Here is a 23,855-nt window from a genome sequence, read left to right on the forward strand (position 1 = left end):
GTGACACTGTTGGGTATTATTACTGTGACACTACTGTGCAAAAGTACCAAGAGTTCTTCTTTATCCAATCTGATGCTGTTAGTTTCCCCTTAACTAGTAACTGTGTCACCTACCAGTGGAGTCTTGTGGTGGAATTCAAGGCTAAGATTTTCCTACGTACTCCTCAGAGTCATGTTCCTTTCTCAAAACACTTTGAAAAGGATTGTTTATATTATAAGGTGGCCACAACAGAATTGAATGTTTTTGATCACTATCTACATTTCTGAAAATGTTGGCCCAGCATTTTTTAAAAATCTGAAATAAAGATTCATAGAAAATTACAAAAATAGTACAAAGAAATCCCCTTCACTCAGTGTGCTCTAATAGTAACATCTTAAATAGCTAGAGTACAATATCAAAATCAGGAAAATGTCATAGGTACAATCCACAGAGCTTATTAGATTTCACCAGTTACACATGCACTCATGCATATGTGTTTCTGTGTGCCTGTATATAAATCTATAGAATTTTATTAACCTGAGGAGAGTCAGAGCCCAGCATCTTTTTGTCTCTTACAGTTGCTATATTCTTTCAGAATCTAATAATAAAAACAATATCCATTATAAGATCTCTTTCAATCTTGGCTATAATTCTGATAGCTTTACCTAGTTTAGTTTAACATATAGAAAACAGTATTTATGCACTTACAAGTTGATTTTTCTTAGATTTCCTGAGTAGGAGACTATCAGACAATCTAAGACTCGGTTCAATTTTTCCTTACATTTGTTGAAAATTTAAGTGTCAGGCATAGTGCGAGGATGGTGTGAGATAAAAAAAAAAGAAGACATGGTTGTACCTCCAGGACATAAAAGCAAGCTGGGAAGACACATTCATACATAAATATTAAGTACTGATAAACTTGGATGTAATTTCCCAAAACACCGTAACAGTATCCAAAAGCAAGTGTCAGCCATTATTCTAATTGAGACATGCATAAATAAAAGATTCCTAGTAGAGAACAAAAAAGCTCTTCTCTGCATCTGCTATCAGAGGGAGCACTAGCAGGCTCCTGGATGAGGTACTGGTCATGTGCAACTTGTTAAGATAGTAAGGTTTTCTGGCAAGAAACTCTGATTTTTGGGACACCTGCATGGCTCAGCGGTTGAACGTCTGCCTTCAGCTAGCTAAGGTTGTGATCCTGGAGTCCTGGGATTGAGTCCCACATTGGGCTTCCTGCATGGGCCTGCTTCTCCCTCTGCCTATGTCTCTGCCTCTCTCTCTTTCTGTCTCTCATGAATAAATGAATAAAATCTTGAAAAAAAAAAAAACTCTGATTTTTAAATATTTACAAAGCAGAGACATTCAAAATGAAAGTGGCTTTGTAAAGCAGCATCATAATAACAATTAGATTATAAAATATATTCACTTTAGACTTGGCTCAGAACATATAAGATATAATGTTATTTGACCTTTGATGTAGTTAAGAAACCAGTCATGCTAAATATTGGTGGGTTTTTTTTTCTTTTTTGCTTGTTGATGGAGGAAATTTGTTGTTTTCATCTACATGGTTGTCCAATGAGGATTTTTTTTCCTATGAGGAATTTAAAATTTTGAAAAGAACAGTAATTAAACTCAAATTCACAAATGGATACCAAACTGTAAAATTAGCCATATGGACAGCATTAGTTCACAAGAGCATTCAGATTCAGAGTAGAGTAATTTTTCTCAAAATGAAGTCCATAGCACGGCTCTGTGAGGGAGAGACAGAGCTCAGATCTTTTTGGAACCTGATGTCACACTGATACTAGTCATCAGAACACAGCAGTCACACCAACATCTTTCTCCTCTCTACCTATCTTCTTCTCCCACTCATTGCTTATGAAATACCAGAGAGCAAGAAAGAACCAGATTATTTATGGAATCTGTGAAGCAAAAAAAAAAGTTTAACCTGCTCTCTCTCTTCCAAAATTAGCAAAATTACTATACTTTATTTTGTTATTAGGTGACAAAAACACAGAGAAGCCACTAGGAGAATGTCCAAATGAAAAACATGAGAATAATTTGTTAATGTAAATTTAATTAATTATAAATCTAAGTTTCAAACTTAAGCTACTGAACACAATAGTCTTCTTTAGATTACAGACATAACTAAGTGGTAGGTGTGATAAAAATTGTTTTGCTTGCTAAACTCTTTTGCTCCCATGCAATCCCTATCAATAAAAAAATTTGCACCTACGGCAGGAAAGTTGGAACATTTTCCAGCTCATCCTGAATTTAGCATTACAGGTTTGATTTCACTGTTTTATTACAAGTAATACAAACTCTGTTCATAAATACATATGAAATATATATATAAGAACATATTCCAAAGCACCTTGTATACAGTGTATTTTCTCCATTTGTTAGAGTATATAGTTATTAACACAAATAGCCATATAGGAAAGGTGAGACGTTCACCCACCTAAGGTCTCTAAGGAACCAAGACTGTATGCTGCCTCTCTGCTTTCTATGTTGTTCATATCTTATACAAAAGCTGCCATTTCACACAGAAATAGTTATTGTGTATGAATAAGTTCACTGTGTTGCTAATAGTCTTTTGACTGGGAAAACTGACAACACTGTAGGATGTAAAAATTCCTTCAACAGAAAAGTCTATGTGTTGTACTTTGTAGATAAAAACGATAAACCAATATACATAATTTTTACAGGCACAGCTCAGAGATATTGTATTTGGGTTCCAGACCACTGCAATAAAGCAAATATCACAATAAAGTGAGTCAAATTAATTTGGCTTTCCAGTCCATATAAAAGTTATGTTTATACCATACACTATTAAGCATACAATAGTATTATATCTATAAAAAATAATGTATATATGCCTTAATTAAAAATATTTTATTGCTAAAATCTCAGCTTTCAGTAAGTGGTAATCTTTTTGCTGGTAGAGGGTCTTGCCTTGATGCTGATGGCTGCTGACTACTCAGGGTGGTGGTTATTGAACACAGGGGTGGCTGTGGCAATTTCTTAAAATAAGACAACAATGAAGCCGGCCACGTTGATTGGACTATTCCTTTCACAAGTGATTTCTCTGTTCCATGTGATCCTGTTTGATAACATATTACCTACAGAAATTCTTTCAAAACTGGAGTCCATCCTCTCAAACCCTGTCATAGCTTTATCAACTAAGTTTATGGGATATTCTAAACCATTCATTGTCATTTCACCAGCCTTCACAGCATTATCACAAGGATTATATTCCACTTCAAGAAACCACTTTCTTTGTTCATCCATTATAGTTTGATCATGAGATCACAGCATTCAGTCACGTCTCCAAGCTCCACTTCTCATCCTAGGTCTCTTGCTATTCTCACCACATATGCAGTTACCTCCTCCACTCAAGTCCTGAACCCTCCACCCCCTCAAAGTCATCCATGACAGCTGGAATCAACTTCCCCCAGCTCCTGTTAGTGATAATATTTTGACTTCTTCCCTTGGAATCATCAATGTCTTTAATGGCATCTAGAATGGTGAGTCCTTTCCAGCAAGTTTTTAATTTAGTTTGCCCAGATCCATCAGAGGAATCATTATCTACAGCAGCTTTTGCCTTACAAAATTTATTTATTAAATAGTAAGACTTGAAAGTTGAAACGACATCTTGAACCATGGGTTGCAGAATGGATACTATGTTAACAGCATGAAAACAACATTAATCTCATTTACTTCTCCAACAGAGCTCTTGAGTGACCTGGTGCACTGTCAGTGAGCATATTCTGAAAGGTATCTTTTTTTCTGAGCAGTAGGTCCTAACAGTAGGCTTAAAATATTTAGTAAACCATGTTGTTAACAGATGTGCTATCATCTGGGTATTGTCTCATTTATAGAGCACATGCAGAGCAGATTTAGCACAATCTTAAGGGCCCTAGGATTTTCAGAATGGCAAATGAACACTGGTTTCAACTTCAAGTCACCAGCTGCAGTAACTTCTGACAAAAGAGTGAAGCTGTCCTTTGAAACTTTGAAGCCAGGCACTGACTTCTAACTATGAAAATCCTAGATGCTCTTCTTCAAATAGAAGACTGTTTTGTCTACCTTGAAAATCTGTTGTTTAGTGAAATAGCCACCTTCAGAAGCTAGATATTCTGGATAACTTGCTGCATCACCTTATACTTTTATGTTATAGTGAAAGCTTCTTTACTTAAACCTTATGAACCAACCTCTCCTAGCTTCAAACTTTTCTTTGGAAACTTCCTCATGTCTCTCAGCCTTCATAAAGAGAGTAAGGATCTTGCTCTGGATTAGGCTTTGGCTTAAGGGAATGTTATGGCTGGTTTGATCTTCTGTTCAGACCATTAAAACTTTCTCCATATCAGCCGTAAGGCTCTTCTGCTTTCTAATCATTCACGTGTTCAGTGGAGTAGGACTTCTAATTTCCTTCAAGAACTTTCAATCCAATCATGAAATGGGCAAAAGACATGAACAGAAATCTCACAGAGGAAGACATAGACATGGCCAACAAGCACATGAGAAAATGCTCCGCATCCCTTGCCATCAGGGAAATACAAATCAAAACCACAATGAGATACCACCTCACACCAGTGAGAATGGGGAAAATTAACAAGACAGGAAACAACAAATCTTGGAGAGGATGTGGAGAAAGGGGAACCCTCTTACACTGTTGGTGTGAATGTGAACCTCGGTGTCCATTGAAAGATGAATGGATATAGAAGATGTGGTCTATGTATACAAAGGAATATTACTCAGCTATTAGAAACGACAAATACCCACGATTTGCTTCGACGTGGACAGAACTGGAGGGCATTATGTTGAGTGAAGTAAGTCAGTCGGAGAAGGACAAACATTTTATGGTCTCATTCATTTGGGGAATATAAAAAAATAGTGAAAGGGAATAAAGGGGAAAGGAGAAAAAATGAGTGGGAAATATCAGAAAGGGAGACAGAACATGAGAGACTCCTAACTCTGGGAAACGAACAAGGGGTGGTGGAAAGGGAGGTGGGCGGGGGGTGGGGGTGACTGGGTGATGGGCACTGAGGGGGGCACTTGATGGGATGGGCACTGGGTGTTATGCTATATGTTGGCAAATTGAACTCCAATAAAAAATATTTTAAAAAAAAAGAACTTTCCCTTTGCATTCACAACCTAATTGTTCAGCACAAGAGGCCTACCTTGGCTTTTGGCATGCCTTCCTCACTAAGCTTTAATCATTTCCAGCTTTCGCTTTAAGGTGAGAGATATGCAACTCTTTCTTTCACTTGAACACTTAGAAGCCACTATAGGATTATTAACTGGCCTAATTTCAGGATTGTTGTGTTTCAGGGGAAAGGGAGGTTCAAGGAGAGGGAGGGATGGGGAATGGCTGATCAGTGGAGCAGTCAGAACATGCACAACACTTATGGATTAAGTTTACCATCTTACGTGAGTAGAGTTCATGGCACCTCAAAACAATTGCAATAGTAATACCAAAGATCAGTGATTATAGATCACTATGCATATATAACAATGAAAAAGTTTGAAATATTTCAAAAATTATCAAACTGTGACAGAAACATGAAATAAGTAAAAGGTATTCAAAAAATTATGGGACTCAATGCAGTGTTGCCACAAACCTTCAATTTGTTAAAAAAAAAAAAAACGCAGTATCTGCAAAGTGCAATAAAGCAAATGCAATGAAATGACGTATGCCTATTTTAATCTATGTGTGGCTTCATTTATATGTTCAGTGGTAGGGATTATTTTGCATTAAGCTCTAAGTTCTCCCTGAGAGCAACAGAATCTTCTGAAATATAGTTGGTTGGGGATAAGAGTGCAATTTGTGGTAAACCTAGTCAATCCTTATAAGGCCTTATTAATGGATACCCTAAGGAAATGATTCACTGACCACAGATAAAATGGAGCCAATAATCTTCACTGATTATTGTTCCATAGCACTTTAACATATGATACTACAGCCCTTAGGCCCTCAGCAGATACATTACCTAGCTGGACATTTCCTTCTGGTCAACAAATTAGCTATAGGATTTACATAATTTGAACTATCAGCAGCTCTATATATCAAATGAATCACAGCAGGAACTGGAAAATCTGTTCAATAATAAACCTAAAACTCTAATTAAGTATGTCCATCCAGAAGGGAAGGAAACTTACACACATACACACACACACACACACAGGCCTCATCAGTCAATTTCACTGCAATTTCTCAGGATGTATTACAATAATATCATTCTAGGGGTCTCCCATACTCATATACAATACCCTCAAAGCTGTAACAAGTGAAGACAAAGACTAAATGAGAGAAGAATTAACCCACAAAACCCACAAAGATGATTACCTGGTAGTCTGGTTTTGTAAAATAATCCAAAGAGGAGATGTGATCCAAAAAGATGCTAAATTCTGGAGGAAGATGTTTCAACATAAGCCTGTGGTCATACCTCTCCTTAATAGAGCCTACTTGCTCCTGGGAAGTAAAGAGAACAGGAACCAAAGTCAATTTCTCTTGGCAGCTACACATTAACAGTCTCTCAGTAACAGTCTCAAGGGTAGTAGGGAATGAGATAGTGGGTAATTATGCATCAAGCAAGAACTGAGCTCTTACTAATAGCTTAATGTACACTGCTCTATGGGGGTGGGGTGGGAGGATTGTAATACATAACCAAAAGGGTAACACAGAGTTCTGCATTAGTGAATTGACAGTTTGCCAAAATAAAGAGTTGATCTTAAATCTAGTCTACTTTTTAAAATCAACACATATATTCAGTTTTCAAATTAAACAATATAATGTAATAATTAAAATTTAAAAGCTTATGTGACTTTTAAAAAAGAAAAAGGAGGTCTAGGGGGGAAAAAAGGTCTTGAGAGAAAGCCAGAAATCATATCAGAAGTGATGATTTAGGGGATCCCTGGGTGGCGCAGCAGTTTAGCGCCTGCCTTTGGCCCAGGGCACGATCCTGGAGACCCGGGATCGAATCCCACATCAGGCTCCCGGTGCATGGAGCTTGCTTCTCCCTCTGCCTGTGTCTCTGCCTCTCTCTCTCTGTGTGACTATCATACATACATAAATAAATAAATTAATTAAAAAAAAGAAGTGATGATTTAATAGATACTTAAATGAGTATTCTCCATGTACACAGAAAAAAATTGTAACATTAATTTGAGCTTGAATTATCAGCTTAATTTTAGTTCTTATATGTGAGTATATTCTTATCTGTTATGTCTACCCAGGAGAAAATTTTATTCCTTCCCTTACCAAAACTGATATTTCCAAAATTACCTTGTCCTTTATTTTTCTCCAAGGCAGCTGACCAACCACAAACTCCACCAACATGTAGAATAAGGACCAAAGGTCATCATGTCTTCCCATTTCCTTCATAAGTAAAACAGAATTCATTCACATTACATTATTATTCCTTCTGTGTATATGAAACTGTCTAAAGCCTAACCATTGTATTTCTTAAAAATTTGAATATATTTCCCCTAAAATCTTCTGGTACATATATCTACATAGCTATGTAACAATCTATATAACAGAATGGATATAATGAAATATTTTTTGCTACAAAAAACACCCAAAACCCCAGAAATACTGGAAATATAATTAACAGCCTGTTAATTCATAAATGAGTTCATTAACAAGGGAAGGTGATTGCCAAGGGCTGAGGGAAAGGGGAAGGGTAACTTAGCATTTAGTGGATATGGAGTTTCAGTGTTGCAAAATGAAAAACTTCTAGAACTTTGTTGCACACTAATGTGAATATACTTAACACTGCTGAATTGTGCACTTAAAAATGGTTAACATAGGGAACACCTGGGTGGCTCAGCAGTTGAGCATCTGTCTTTGGCTCAGGGCGTGATCCCAGAGTCCTGGGATTGAGTCCCTCATCAGGCTTCCCGCATGGAGCCTGCTTCTCCCTCTGCCTGTATCTCTGCCTCTCTCTCTGTCTTTCATGAATAAATAAAATCTTTAAAAAAACGGTTAACATAGATGGTAGCTACATCCGTGAGCAAGCATAGTATAAGATACAAAGTTGCTGCATCACTGTGTTGTATGCCTTAAACTAATATAACATTGTGTGTCAACTATACTTTAAAAAAAAGTTAACATGGTAAATTTAATGTGATATGTTTTTTATCACAATTAAAAAAAAAGAATTAAAGCAAATCCTAAAAGCCAAAATTAAAAGAAAGCTGGAAACAAGGGAAGCAAGCTGATGCTGAAGCTTTGGTTTTAGATGCATCTGGTACAGGCTGTGTCAACCAAGGTTCTTACAATCAAGAAGGGGATAGGTGTAAAAGTATGAAGTCTACAAAAGACAGGAGTTGTACCTGAAACACTTCCCCTTAGGTCCTTACCAAATAGCTAGGACCCTCAAAGGACTATCTTTAGTGCAATATTGGTGTGTACATTATACTGCAATAATTTTTTTTCTGTAAAATTTAACCACTATCAAAGGAATAAAGTAAGTAGTTTAAAAAATTGCCCTGAAAATTTGTTACTACAGGCCTGCCCCTCACTCAGATTTGGGGTTTAAATTTATACCACTGGGAAATCAAGTCCAGAAATTGTTTTCTGGGTGATCCTGTCCTGCAGTAATGACAGAAGCAACTGAAAATCCTCAAGATAAAAGCACCCTTAAATCAAGCCTCACAAAAGTCCTATAGATAAAGGCCCACAAAATATAAGCTCATTCAAAAGTATAAAATACATTAGGAAGCAAGCTATCATAAGCTAATGACAAGAGAAATTATACAGCAGAATTAGATATCCAAGAATTTCAGATATGGAATTATACGATAAAGAGCACAAAATAAAAATGTTTAAAATGCTTAACCAAAACATGGACTCAAAATTATGAGAAAGGAACAATATCCTATCTAAAAAAATAAAAAGGCCTATTTGATTTCAAAAAGGACCAAAAAGAACATCTAGAAATTAAAAATTCAATGGCTAGGTTAGAAAGCTGATCAAAAACAGCAGAAAAGGGACACCTGGGTGGCTCAGTGGTTGAGTGTCTGCCTTTGGATCAGGTTGTGATCCTGGAGTCCTGGGATGGAATCCCATAATCAGGCTCTTTGCAGGGAGCCTGCTTCTTCCTGTGCCTATGTCTCTGCCTCTCTCTCGGTGTGTCTTGTGAATAAATGAATAAAATCTTTTAAAAAAAAACAGAAAAAAAATTAATGAACTGGAAGATAAATCTGAAGAAAACATCTAGAATGCAACACAGAGACATAAAAGAGTTAGAAAATCTGAGAGTGAACTTAAGAGACATGGAAGACAGAATAAGATCTAACATACCTCAATTTGAGATATGAAAAAAGAGGTATTGAAAGAAGGGGAAAGAGGCAATATTTAAAGAAGAAATGTCTGAGAATCTTCCAGAATGAATGAAAGACATGAATGTTCAGATTTAGGAAGCATAACAAATCCCAAACTGAATAATTATAAAGAAATCCACATCTAGGCATATTCCAACTTATCTGTTGAATAGCAAAGACAAAAGATATCTAAAATAGTCAAAGAAAAAGGACAAAGTAAATACAAAATAACAACTAAATGAACAAAGATCCTCTCAAAAGCAACCACAGAACCAGAAGACAGAATTTCTTCAAATTACTGAAATAAAACATTTATTAACGAAGGACTGAGATGTAGGACAATAATGTAGTGAACAGAGTTCAAGTATTTTGAAAAGTCCTCTACTGGTCTGGGAATTATTCATGTTAAGAATTTAAGATTAAGATACAAAAAACAAAAAAAAAACAGAAATGGAGGGCATTAAGTTTAGAAATTATCAAATCAGGGTCACAGAATAGGGAAGAAAAAAGTATGCTAGAATTATCTGAGCAGTTTTTAAAAATTAGACAAGTACTTCTGAAAGTTCCACTAGTTGCATTCCTACATTATCACATAAGCTAACAACCACTGTGAAGCTGTGTAAAGCATTCTACTCTTCAAGTGTGCTAGAAGCAGAAAAGCATGGTAGAAACTGCTGACAGACATTATCAAATTCCTCTACCAAGATCAGATGAATAGCAAATAATATGAAGGTTAACAGAGTTAATTGCAAGAGCACTCCATGGGCTGGAAAAGCTTTTATAAGAGATCTCTACAGATTAAAAAAAAAAAGTAAAAATATATAATCTTTCTACTAGATATTGTGGAAATGCTTAAAAAGCTGTATCATCTCTGGAAATGTTTATGCTTATCTCAGAAAGTGTCCTATCTCAAAGATTCCAATGTTGACCAGATTTTTAAATAGAATTAATTAGAAAGACTGGTAATTCTACAGGCTTTTAAGAATGTTTCTGGAAAATAAGAGTACTTTCTTTTCAAGACAGAAGAATTGACCAGATGCCATAATTTTTTAAAGTTATTTACTTTTTGGTAATCTCTGCACCCAACATGGGGTTCAAACTCACAACTCCAAGATCAAGCTGCATGTTCTTCTGACTAGGCCAGCCAGACAGGCACCCTGACTGGATGCCATAAGTTAATATAACATTGAATCAAACCAAATTAGCTGAAATGCTTGGCAGAGTCCTACATCATACACTGATAAATATACTTTTCCTGTTTTCAATTTATAATCATATTATTAGGAACCAAATTAACTTATATGTTATAGCATAACATACTCTTCCTACTATAGTTAGTTAGCATTAGTCAAATTTTCATTAAGGCAATTTCGGCTTCACAGAACAAAAACAAGGTAACACAAGATCAAGAAAAGACTTCTCTTTATTTTATCAAGGAGTCACATGTTAAATTTCTCAGCTCCAACCAGACAAGTTTAAGAACTGAAAGTTCATAAAATACCCACCTTGCCTACTCATAGTTAAGGTTCAGAGTGAGAAAAAAAAATAGAGAACAAAAGTAGCAAAAAAGAGAGAGACTTTAAAAATTTAACCCAAAACGTATAATTTCCGAAGATGAAAACTTAGAAGTTGTTTGTACTTGAGATCTTCATGAAAAGAAAAGACTGAATGGAGAGGGGTTATCACAAATTAGATGCATACTACAGATAAAATGATGATCCCTATATTTCCTTAGGTATTGATAGTATGATGTTCCCAAATAACTTCTCAAGATTAGAATACAGATGGTTCTATTTCTTCAAAATTCTATTATAAATTTAATACTTTTACCTAATTAAGGATACAAGGTTTCCTACACACACACACACACACACACACACACACACACACAGAGCTATTATCTATTTGGCAAATACAACATTATTTTTATGTGACTTGCACATCTATTATCTACTATATACACTATGGTACATTAGTATTACTAATACCTTACTTTCTGCGCCCAAGCACCTTCAATACTTGTGTACTCTAATGTAAAAAAGTCAATCTGAATCAAGTAATGAGCATATTTAGATATGACTCTACTTCAGATACCTACCCTGTTTCGATGAGCATTGATTGATGCATAACGAACTGTCCCTCGAAAGCCTGCCACAGCTCGAGGCTACAACAAAACCAAGCAAAGAGTAATAAAATAAGCTTCAAATAGCAAAAGACTCAGCACATTTGAGCCCATGAAGTAGATGGGAAAAACATGCATTACTGTCACAATAAAATACTACTTAAATTTCCAATTTTTTATTGTGAAATTACAGAAAATTAGATATCTCTAAATCATGTTTAAAAACTACTAACATTTTAATTATCAGTGAGCCCCATTTTGTTCTACTACATTTTAAAATAAAGTAGCATTTATGACAAATTCTATACATTAGAAAACACTAAATGCTTTCATATATCCAGAATCATGCCAAGCACTGTAGTATATACATTAATATGCAGGCTCTGGTTACATTTAAGTATAATAAGACCATAAGGAATCTCTAAGTAAAGATGCCAGCCTCTTCATGTCCTGGCTATTTCATTCAAACTCAATTTGAAGATGATGGCAATTTATATCCCTCCATATACATATATATGTAGTTCAAATATTCATAAATCAAGTTACTGGTATGGTATGGGGAATAAACCCAAACATGAAGGATACATGATCCCAGCTCTGGAGAGCTCAACTTAGAATAAAGTCCAAACTCTTCTTATTTGGCCTATAAGATTTCCATGATTTGACAATGGCCTCATTCCAATGGATGTACTTACACTTTTTACTACAATCAACTATGTTTCTAGCTTATTCTGCTATTCTCTCCAGCTGGAAAACCACTTCTGTACATACCTCCCATGGCTAGCTCTTCTATCCCACACTTAGCCCTTTGCTCAAATGACCCCTCCTCAGAAGTGCTCCTTAATTATCCTAATCTAAAATACTACCCATCTCCCTTCAATGCCACTCCATTCTTTTTTTACTTTGCTTTATTTTTTTCTCACAATATCTTTAATTGCCTAAAATCAATTTTATTTACATTTCTACTTATTTGTTCACTGCCTATCTTCTTCCATTGAACTATATACTCTGTAATGGCAAGGTCTTGGTCTTGCTCATTTCACAGACCTAGAAACAGGCTCTGACAGTTATCTAAATTTATCTGAAGACACAGAATTAGTAGGTGATAGAACCAAATCAACCAAGGTCTTTTGATTAAAATCATACACTGTTTCTACTCTACTGCTTCACAAGCTTCAAGTCAGTACCCTAAGAACTCACAGATGGCACCACAGCTCAATATGAAAACTTGAAAAACATGAAAATGATCACAGCCAATAATTTCCATTAGCAGACTTTTTCTCCCAGTAACTTCTAATTATCTTCAATTAAGATGTATTACCTTTATAGTCAGAAAAAGACTATAATAAATGTTATTTTAAAAATCCTTAGCTATCAGAATCATTCTTGTCATATGCTATAAGATATATGTATTTTCCTTTGTTTGATCATTTTTGTAATCTACGTGTTATTTGTTCAAGTTAATTTTCTATTTCTTCTTTCATGAAATTCTGTATTCCCTTTCTTAAAATTTTCATTTCATTTCATTTTTAATTAAGTAAGCTCTGCACCCAACATGGGGCTTGAACTCACGACCCCAAGATCAAGAGTTACATGTTCTATTGACTGAGCCAGCCAGTTGCCCTTCTCTTCCCTATTTAATTACTCCTTTTTGTTTTTGTCTTAAGAGTTAACTGTTTAAAAAATATTCTTTGTATTAAATTACAACTCTCAGGAATCAAAAGTTTCTGTGATATATTTAAATCCCTTTTCTTAGCTGCCATTCATTGATAATCATAATCAGTAGACATCGATATTTTCCTAATATAGCACAAGTAACAAGAATATCTAATATTCTCAATTCGATGGAACTTTGAGATCACAGATTTCTTTTCTAGACAAAGAATGTATAGGATTATATATGAAAACCTACTATCAACCCTTTTCACTAACATTTCATTGGTTGTACTTTTATTCATTACCTGACAAGAGCCTTCACTGACAAAAATGTTTTTGTAGTATGTACTTTTGCCTAATTATTTTCATTCAGTAACTGTAAGGATACAAATCTCTAGAGATACTACCACACTCTGCAGCCCAGTCCACAGTTAATCAGACACATAGACATCTCCCTGATAGACTCTAGCCAAGATAAACACAGAGGATTCTTTCCAGTTAAGAGTGCACCTGACTTTGCTACTTCAAGGGAAAGGTTAAGCTACAGATAAAGAGAGATCAGCTATTTAGAAAGATCTTGATAGGACTCATCAAAGAAATAATGCCAGGTCAAGAAAATTCAACCACCTATTAAGCAGAAAGACAACTCAATCCATCTGGGGAAAACAACCATATATACAACTAATTCTAATTTAAAGCTGATTATAGAGAGAGGAGGGGCAAGATGGCAGAAGAGGAGGGTCCCCAAGTCACCTGTCCCCACGAAATTACCTAGATAACCTTCAAATCATGCTGAAAATCTAGAAATTCGGCCTGAGATTTAAAGAGAGAACAGCTGGAATGCTACAGTAAGAGTTCGCGCTTCTATCAAGGTAGGAAGACTGGGAAAAAGAAATAAAGACACAAAAGGCCTCCAAGGGGGAGGGGCACCGCGAGGAGCCGGGCTGAGGCCGGGGCGAGTGTCCCCAGGACAGGAGAGCCCCGTCCCGGAGGAGCAGGAGCTGCACCGACCTTCCCGGGCGGAAAGGGGCCCGCAGGGAGGTGGAGCAGGACCCAGGAGGGTGGGGATGCCCTCGGGCTCCCGGGGACACTAACAGACACCTGCGCCCCGGGAGATGCGCCGAGCTCCCTAAGGGCTGCAGCGCGCACGGCGGGACACGGAGCAGCTCGGGGGGCTCGGGGGCGGCTCCGCGGAGGGGGCTGTGGGGCTGGGGCAGCTCGGGGGGCTCGGGGGCGGCTCCGCGGAGGGGGCTGCGGGGCGGGAGCGGCTCGGAGGGGCTCGGGGGTGGCTCCACCGAGGGGGCTGCGGGGCGGGAGCGCGAATCCAACAGCGCAGGCCCCGGAGCACAGGGCGCTGGGACACACCCAGGATCCGGCCTCCCCCGGGACAGGCAGAGGCCGGGAGGGCCCAGGACAGCAAGGACGCTCCTGCCCCGAGCTGAGCAGATCAGCGGCCCCGCCCCGGAGCCTCCAGGCCCTGCAGACCGAGAGCTCCTAGTTACTGCGGGAGCTGACTCCAGGGCTCCAGAGCTGGCCCCGCCACTGCGGTTGTTCCTCCAGGGGCCTCACGGGGTAAACAACCCCCACTGAGCCCTGCACCAGGCAGGGGCACAGCAGCTCCCCCAAGTGCTAACACCTGAAAATCAGCACAACAGGCCCCTCCCCCAGAAGACCAGCTAGACAGACAAGGTCCAGGGGAAGTCAAGGGACTTAAAGTATACAAAATCAGAAGATACTCCCCCGTGTTTTTCTTTTTCTTTTTTTTTCTTTTTGATTTCTGTTTGCTTCCCCCACACTTTTTTTCCATTCTTTCGTTTTCTTTCTTTTTCTTCTCTTTCTTTTGTCCTTTTTTCTTTTTTTCTTTTTCTCTTTTCTTTCCTTCTTTCTCTCCTCTCTTTTTCTCCTTTTCCCAATACAACTTGTTTTTGACCACTCTGCACTGAGCAAAATGACTAGAAGGAAAACCTCACCTCAAAAGAAAGAATCAGAAACAGTCCTCTCTCCCACAGAGTTACAAAATCTGGATTACAATTCAATGTCAGAAAGCCAATTCAGAAGCACTATTATACAGCTACTGGTGGCTCTAGAAAAAAGCATAAAGGACTCAAGAGACTTCATGACTGCAGAATTTAGAGCTAATCAGGCAGAAATTAAAAATCAATTGAATGAGATGCAATCCAAACTAGAAGTCCTAACGACGAGGGTTAACGAGGTGGAAGAACGAGTGAGTGACATAGAAGACAAGTTGATGGCAAAGAGGGAAACTGAGGAAAAAAGAGACAAACAATTAAAAGACCATGAGGATAGATTAAGGGAAATAAACGACAGCCTGAGGAAGAAAAACCTACGTTTCATTGGGGTTCCCGAGGGTGCCGAAAGGGCCAGAGGGCCAGAATATGTATTTGAACAAATCATAGCTGAAAACTTTCCTAATCTGGGAAGGGAAACAGGCATTCAGATCCAGGAGACAGAGAGACCCCCCCCCCCCCAAATCAATAAAAACCGTTCAACACCTTGACATTTAATAGTTAAGCTTGCAAATTCCAAAGATAAAGAGAAGATCCTTAAAGCAGCAAGAGACAAGAAATCCCTGACCTTTATGGGGAGGAGTATTAGGGTAACAGCAGACCTCTGCACAGAGACCTGGCAGGCCAGAAAGGGCTGGCAGGATATATTCAGGGTCGTAAATAAGAAGAACATGCAATCAAGAATATTTTATCCAGCAAGGCTCTCATTCAAAATGGAAGGAGAGATAAAGAGCTTCCAAGACAGGCAGGAACTGAAAGAATATGTGACCTCCAAACAAGCTCTGCAAGAAATTTTAAGGGGGACTCTTAAAATTCCCCTTTAAGAAGAAGTTCAGTGGAACAATCCACAAAAACAAGGACTGAATAGATACCATGATGACACTAAACTCATATCTTTCAATAGTAACTCTGAATGTGAACGGGCTTAATGACCCCATCAAAAGGCACAGGGCTTCAGACTGGATAAAAAAGCAGGACCCATCTATTTGCTGTCTACAAGAGACTCATTTTAGACAGAAGGACACCTACAGCCTGAAAATAAAAGGTTGGAGAACCATTTACCATTCAAATGGTCCTCAAAAGAAAGCAGGGGTAGCCATCCTTATATCAGATAAACTAAAATTTACCCCGAAGACTATAGTGAGAGATGAAAAGGGACACTATCTCATACTTAAAGGATCTATCCAACAAGAAGACTTAACAATCCTCAATATATATGCCCCGAATGTGGGAGCTCCCAAATATATAAATCAATTAATAACCAAAGTGAAGAAGTACTTAGATAATAATACACTTATACTTGGTGACTTCAATCTAGCCCTTTCTATACTCGATAGGTCTTCTAAGCACAACATATCCAAAGAAACGAGAGCTTTAAATGATACACTGGACCAGATGGTTTTCACAGATATTGACAGAACTTTACATCCAAATGCAACTGAATACACATTCTTCTCAAGTGCACATGGAACTTTCTCCAGAACAGACCACATACTGGGTCACAAATCGGGTCTGAACTGATACCAAAAGACTGGGATCGTCCCCTGCATATTCTCAGACCATAATGCCTTGAAACGAGAACTAAATCACAACAAGAAGTTTGGAAGGACCTCAAACACGTGGAGGTTAAGGACCATCCTGTTAAAAGATGAAAGGGTCAACCAGGAAATTAAGGAAGAATTAAAAAGATTCATGGAAACTAAGGAGAATGAAGATACAACCATTCAAAATCTTGGGGATGCAGCAAAAGCAGTCCTAAGGGGGAAATACATCGCAATACAAGCATCCATTCAAAAACTGGAAAGAACTCAAATACAAAAGCTAACCTTACACATAAAGGAGCTAGAGAAAAAACAGCAAATAGATCCTACACCCAGCAGAAGAAGAGAGTTAATAAAGATTCGAGCAGAACTCAACAAAATCGAGACGAGAAGAACTGTGGAACAGATCAACAGAACCAGGAGTTGGTTCTTTGAAAGAATTAATAAGATAGATAAACCATTAGCCAGCCTTATTAAAAAGAAGAGAGAGAAGACTCAAATTAATAAAATCATGAATGAGAAAGGAGAGATCACTACCAACACCAAGGAAATACAAACGATTTTAAAAACATATTATGAACAGCTATACGCCAATAAATTAGGCAATCTAGAAGAAATGGACGCATTCCTGCAAAGCCACAAACTACCAAAACTGGAACAGGAAGAAATAGAAAACCTGAAGAGGCCAATAACCAGGGAGGAAATTGAAGCAGTCATCAAAAACCTCCCAAGACACAAAGTCCAGGGCCAGATGGCTTCCCAAGGGAATTCTATCAAAGGTTGAAAGAAGAAACCATACCTATTCTACTAAGGCTGTTTGGAACGATAGAAAGAGATGGAGTACTTCCAAACTCGTTCTATGAGGCCAGCATCACCTTAATTCCAAAACCAGACAAAGACCCCACCAAAAAGGAGAATTACAGACCAATATCCCTGATAAACATGGATGCAAAAATTCTCAACAAGATACTAGCAAATAGGATCCAACAGTACATTAAGAAAATTATTCACCGTGACCAAGTAGGATTTATCCCTGGGACACAAAGCTGATTCAACACCCGTAAAACAATCAATGTGATTCGTCATATCAGCAAGAGAAAAACCAAGAACCATATGATCCTCTCATTAGATGCAGAGAAAGCATTTGACAAAATACAGCATCCATTCCTGATCAAAACTCTTCAGAGTGTAGGGATAGAGGGAACATTCCTCAACATCTTAAAAGCCATCTACGAAAAGCCCACAACAAATATCATTCTCAATGGGGAAGCACTGGGAGCCTTTCCCCTAAGATCAGGAACAAGACAGGGATGTCCACTCTCACCACTGCTATTCAACACAGTACTGGAAGTCCGAGCCTCAGCAATCAGGGAACAAAAAGAAATCAAAGGCATTCAAATTGGCAAAGAAGAAGTCAAACTCTCCCTCTTCACCGATGACATGATACTCTACATAGAAAACCCAAAAGTCTCCACCCCAAGATTGCCAGAACTCATACAGCAATTTGGTAGCGTGGCAGGATACAAAATCAATGCCCAGAAATCAGTGGCATTTCTATACACTAACAATGAGACTGAAGAAAGAGAAATTAAGGAGTCAATCCCATTTACAATTGCACCCAAAAGCATAAGATACCTAGGAATAAACCTAACCAAAGAGGTAAAGGTCTATACCCTAAAAACTATAGAACACTTCTGAAAGAAATTGAGGAAGACACAAAGAGACGGAAAAATATTCCATGCTCATGGATTGGCAGAATTAATAGTGTGAAAATGTCAATGTTACCCAGGGCAATTTACACGTTTAATGCAATCCCTATCAAAATACCATGGACTTTCTTCAGAGAGTTAGAACAAATTATTTTAAGATTTGTGTGGAATCAGAAAAGACCCTGAATAGCCAGGGGAATTTTAAAAAAGAAAACCATATCTGGGGGCATCACAATGCCAGATTTCAGGTTGTACTACAAAGCTGTGGTCATCAAGACAGTGTGGTACTGGCACAAAAACAGAGACACATAGATCAATGGAACAGAAGAGAGAACCCATAAGTGGACCCTGAACTTTGTGGTCAACTAATATTTGATAAAGGAGGAAAAGACTATCCATCGGAAGAAAGTCTCTTCAATAAATGGTGCTGGGAAAATTGGACATCCACATCCAGAAGAATGAAACTAGAGCACTCTCTTTCATCATACACATAGATAAACTCAAAATGGATGAAAGATCTAAATGTCAGACAAGATTCCATCAAAATCCTAGAGGAGAACACAGGCAACACCCTTTTTGAATTCGGCCACAGTAACTTCTTGCAAGATACATCCAGGAAGGCAAAAGAAACAAAAGTAAAAATGAACTGTTGGGACTTCATCAAGATAAGAAGCCTTTGCACAGCAAAGGATACAGTCAACAAAACTAAAAGACAACCTACAGAATGGGAGAAGGTATTTGCAAATGACATATCAGATAAAGGGCTAGTTTCCAAGATCTATAAAGAACTTATTAAACTCAACACCAAAGAAACAAACAATCCAATCATGAAATGGGCAAAAGACATGAAGAGAAATCTCACAGAGGAAGACATAGACATGGCCAACATGCACATGAGAAAATGCTCTGCATCACTTGCCATCAGGGAAATACAAATCAGAACCACAATGAGATACCACCTCACACCAGTGATAATGGGGAAAATTAACAAGGCAGGAAACCACAAATGGAGAGAATGTGGAGAAAAGGGAACCCTCTTACACTGTTGGTGGGAATGTGAACCGGTGCAGCCACTCTGGAAAACTGTGTGGAGGTTCCTCAAAGAGTTAAAAATAGACCTGCCCTACGACCCAGCAATTGCACTGTTGGGGATTTACCCCAAAGATTCAGCAGCAATGAAATGCCGGGACACCTGCACCCCGATGTTTCTAGCAGCAATGTCCACAATAGCCAAACTATGGAAGGAGCCTCGGTGTCCATCGAAAGATGAATGGATAAAGAAGATATGGTTTATGTATACAATAAATATTACTCAGCCATTAGAAACGACAAATACCCACCATTTGCTTCAACGTGGATGGAACTGGAGGGTATTATGCTGAGTGAAGTAAGTCAGTCGGAGAAGGACAAACAGTGTATGTTCTCATTCATTTGGGGAATATAAATAATAGTGAAAGGGAATATAAGGGAAGGGAGAAGAAATGTGTGGGAAATATCAGAAAGGGAGACAGAAAATAAAGCCTCCTAACTCTGGGAAACGAAGTAGGGGTGGTGGAAGGGGAGGAGGGCGGGAGGTGGGGGTGAATGGGTGACGGGCACTGAGGGGGGCACTTGACGGGATGAGCACTGGGTGTTATTCTGTATGTTGGTAATTTGAACACCAATAAAAAATAAATGTATTATTTTAAAAAAGCTGATTATAATGAATATCATTAGCAAAGTACAATGACCTATGAAAGTCTAGGAGTGGTAACAATTAGTTCCACTTGGTGAGAGGGAAGAAGGAAAAGTCTGATGAAAAAGAAAAAAAAGAATAAGGCAACATTTAATGAGGCCTTAAAATAGGTGATCTCTTTACCACACAGGAAAAGTTCTCAGTTTTTCCCCATTGAGGTCTGTGGGTCTTTCATACACGGCCTTTATGATATTGAGATATGTTCTATCTATACATACTCTATTGAGGGTTTTTAAATCAAGAATGGATGCTATATATTGTCAAATGCTTTTTCTGCATTTATTGAGATGATATAGTTCTAATCCTTTCTATCGTTATTTTTAAAGATTGTATTTATTTACTTATTTGAGAGTGACAAGCATGAGCAGGGGTAGGGGCATAGGGAAAGGTGACAACCAGACTCCCCACTGAGTGTGGTGCACAATGTGGGGCTAGATACCCAGACCCTGAGATCATGACCTGAGCTGAAATCAAGAGCCAGACGCTTAACCCACTGGACACTCAGGTGCCCCCTTATTCTTTCTATTATTAATGTGGTGTATCACACTGATTGGCAAATACTGAACCACCCTTATAGACCAGGAATAAATCCCACTTGGAGGTTCCTCAAAAAGTTAAAAAGAGAACTATCCTATGATCCAGCAATTGCCCTACTAGGTATTTACCCAAAGGATACAAAACTACAGGTTTAAAGGGGTATACGCACCTGGATATTTATAGCAGCATTATCAACAATAGCCAAACTATGGAAAGAGCTCAAATGTCCATTCACTTATGAATGGATAAAGAAGATGTGGTAAATACATAACACAGTGGGAACATTACTTAGTTATTAAAAAGAATGAAATCCTACCATTCACAACAACATAGATGGAGCCATAGTGTATTATGCTAAGTGACATAAGCCAGAGAAAGACAAATACCATATGATTTCACTCATATGTGGCAAAACAGATCAACATATGGGATGGGGAAAAAAGAAAGAGAGGGAAACAAACCATAAGAGACTTTTTAAAAAAGATTATATTTAGGAGAACCCAGTTGGCTCAGTGGTTGAGCATTTGCCTTTGGCTCAGGTTGCGATCCTGGGGCCTGCTTCTCCCTCTGCCTATGTCTCTGCCTCTCTCTGTGTCTCTCATGAACAAATTTTAAAAATCTTAAAATATATATATTTATTTAGAGGCACCGAGGTGGCTCAGTTAGTTAAGCAGCTGCCTTTGGTTCAGGTCATGATCCCAGTATTCTGGGATCAAGCCCCACATTGGGCTCTCTGCTCAGCAGGGAGCCTGCTTCTCCCTCTCCCTCTGCCTGCTGCTCCCTCTGCTTGTGCTCTGTCAATGAATAAAATATTTTTAAAAAGATTATTTGAGAGAGACAAAGTACACAAGTGGAGGAAGGGGGAGAGGAAGAGGCAGAAAATCTCAAGCAGACTCCATGACGAGTATGGAACCAGATGTGGAGCTTGATCCCATGAACCCAAGACCATGACCTGAGCCAAAATCAAGAGTCAGACCCTCAATCAACTGAGCTACTCAGGCACCCCAACCATAAGAGACTTTAAAAAAAAAAAAAAAAGATTTTATTTATTCATGAAAGACACAGAGAGAGAGAGGCAGAGACATAGGAAGAGGGAGAAGCAGGATCCCAGTGGGGAGCCAAATGCAGGACTCACTCCTGGGACCCTGGGATCACGACCTGAGCCAAAGGCAGATGCTCAACCACTGAGCTACCCAGGCGTCCCGCCATAAGAGACTTTTAACAATACAGAACAAACTGAGGGTTGATGGAAGGTGGTGGGTAGGTGGTGGGCTACACTGGTGATAGGTATTAAGGAGGGCACTCATGATGAGCACTGAGTGTTGTATGTAAGTGATGAACCACTGAATTCTACCCTGAAGCCAGTATTGCATTGTATGTTGACTAACTAGAATTTAAATAAAAATTTTAAAAGAAAAAAAATAGGTTATCTCTTAAAACCTCCTTAATTGATGGCAATTTGGCACTATCAAAATTACAAATGCACATATTCTCTTTGACAAAGCCATTTTACTTGCAGAAATTTATCTTACAGATACTTGCATATGTGTAAAAATAATGAATGTGACATTCACTCACTACATAGATGTCTGTGATAGCAAAAGACTGAAAGTAACCCATATGTTCATAAATAGAGGACTGATTAAATAAATTATAGTAAATCCTTATAATGAAAAACACTTTACAGCTGAAAAAGGAATGAAGAAGCTCTATATCCTGACATGGAAAGATCTCCTAGATACACACTTTCAGAAAAAAAGACAAGCACAGAATGTATATCATGCTACCTTTTGAATCAGAAAGGGAAAAATGAGACTATCCATTCATGTGTATCATATATATGCAAAAAGAAATTCTGGAAGAATACATTAAAAAATTTTAACAATATAGCTACCTAAAGGTTGGAGGAAGGCATAAGAGCAGTATAGAAAATGAGTGGATGTGCTCGCTTCGGCAGCACATATACTAAAATTGGAAGAAAATGAGTGGATGTGGGATAGCAAGGGTGAAATAGAGATTTGTTTCACTGCTTATCTTTTAATTTTTTTCAAGTCAGGTTTATTAAGTAAAATTCATACTTTAGGTAGTCACGGTTCTGTGAATTTTGACAAAGATATATAGTCATGTAATTACCACTGCACTCAAGTTATAGTTTTTTTTTTTTAAGATTTTATTTATTTATTCATGAGAGAGAGAGAGAGAGACAGAGAGAGGCAGAGACACAGGCAGAAGGAGAAGCAGGCTCCATGCGGGGAACCCGATGTGGGACTCAATCCTGGGTCTCCAGGATCACATCCTGGGCTGAAGGCAGCACTAAACCGCTAAGCCACCCAGGCTGCCCTATAGAGTATTTCTATCATCCCAAGAGTTCTGTACAGTCAATCCCTTTTCCTCCACTCCCAGTCTTTGGCAACCTCTGATTTCTGTCCCTCACAAGCATTTAGAATTGTATTTTTAAGTTTATTCTGTGTAATGATGTCTCATTGTGGTTTTAATTTGCATTTCCCTGGTAACTAAAGATGTTTACCACTTGCTATTGTGCTTATTTGCCATCTGTAGTATCTCTTCTCTGATGAAATGCCTATACAATTTTTTTGCTCATGTTTATTCATTTGGTTTATTTATTATTGAGTTGTGAGAATTGTTTATAGATTCTGGATTTAAGTCCTTTGTCAGATGTGTGTCTTGGGCTCAGACCCTGGACTTTGCAGGAGTGAGGTCTGGGTTCTGTCCATGTGTTGGGGACAGAGCCATCCCTTTGTGCCAGACCTTGTTAGCCAAGCTCCCACACCAAATGTGAAAAGCCAGAAAACCGTTTTCAGCAAATGACTATGACTCCTTGCCCCAGGGGCCAGAGTTCTCCCGCCATGCAAAACCAGCCCTTTCTCTGCCAATGGCCAAGCTACTTGGGTAGCCAGTTCATAATCAGACTGCCAGTTTATAACCATGGGATGGAAATATAACCACAGTAGGAAGCAGAACACCCTGCAGGGCACGCCCTGTGTGGCTTTCTGGATGATTGGATCAGATACTCTCACGAGAGTGGGAAGAGTTTATATGGGCCCTTTAGAAAAATGCTTTGTTAGAGGACTCTGATCATTTAAAATAATGAATTTAAAATAAAAATTAATAATAATAATAAAAAGATGTGTGTTTTGAAACATTTTTTTCCCAGTCTGGGATTTGTCTTTTTACTTGCTTAACAGTGTCTTTCAAAGA

The 23,855-nt window shown here is 38.3% G+C and overlaps 1 protein-coding gene across 7 annotated transcripts in view; it reads right to left on the minus strand.

Moving 5' to 3' along the window:
* TTBK2 (tau tubulin kinase 2) overlaps window positions 1-23,855 on the minus strand; it is a 174,312-nt gene that overhangs the window by 48,382 nt on the left and 102,075 nt on the right. For all 7 annotated transcript variants that reach the window (XM_038580193.1, XM_038580194.1, XM_038580195.1 and 4 more), the window contains 3 exons: window positions 11,408-11,473; window positions 7,268-7,360; window positions 6,329-6,454 (listed from right to left, as the gene is read on the minus strand). In XM_038580193.1, coding sequence (XP_038436121.1) covers window positions 6,329-6,454; window positions 7,268-7,360; window positions 11,408-11,473 — 285 coding nt within the window. The remainder of the gene's footprint in view (window positions 1-6,328; window positions 6,455-7,267; window positions 7,361-11,407; window positions 11,474-23,855) is intronic.

This window comes from Canis lupus, chromosome 30 (genome assembly GCF_011100685.1).
Source record: "Canis lupus familiaris isolate Mischka breed German Shepherd chromosome 30, alternate assembly UU_Cfam_GSD_1.0, whole genome shotgun sequence".
Taxonomy (NCBI): domain Eukaryota; kingdom Metazoa; phylum Chordata; class Mammalia; order Carnivora; family Canidae; genus Canis; species Canis lupus.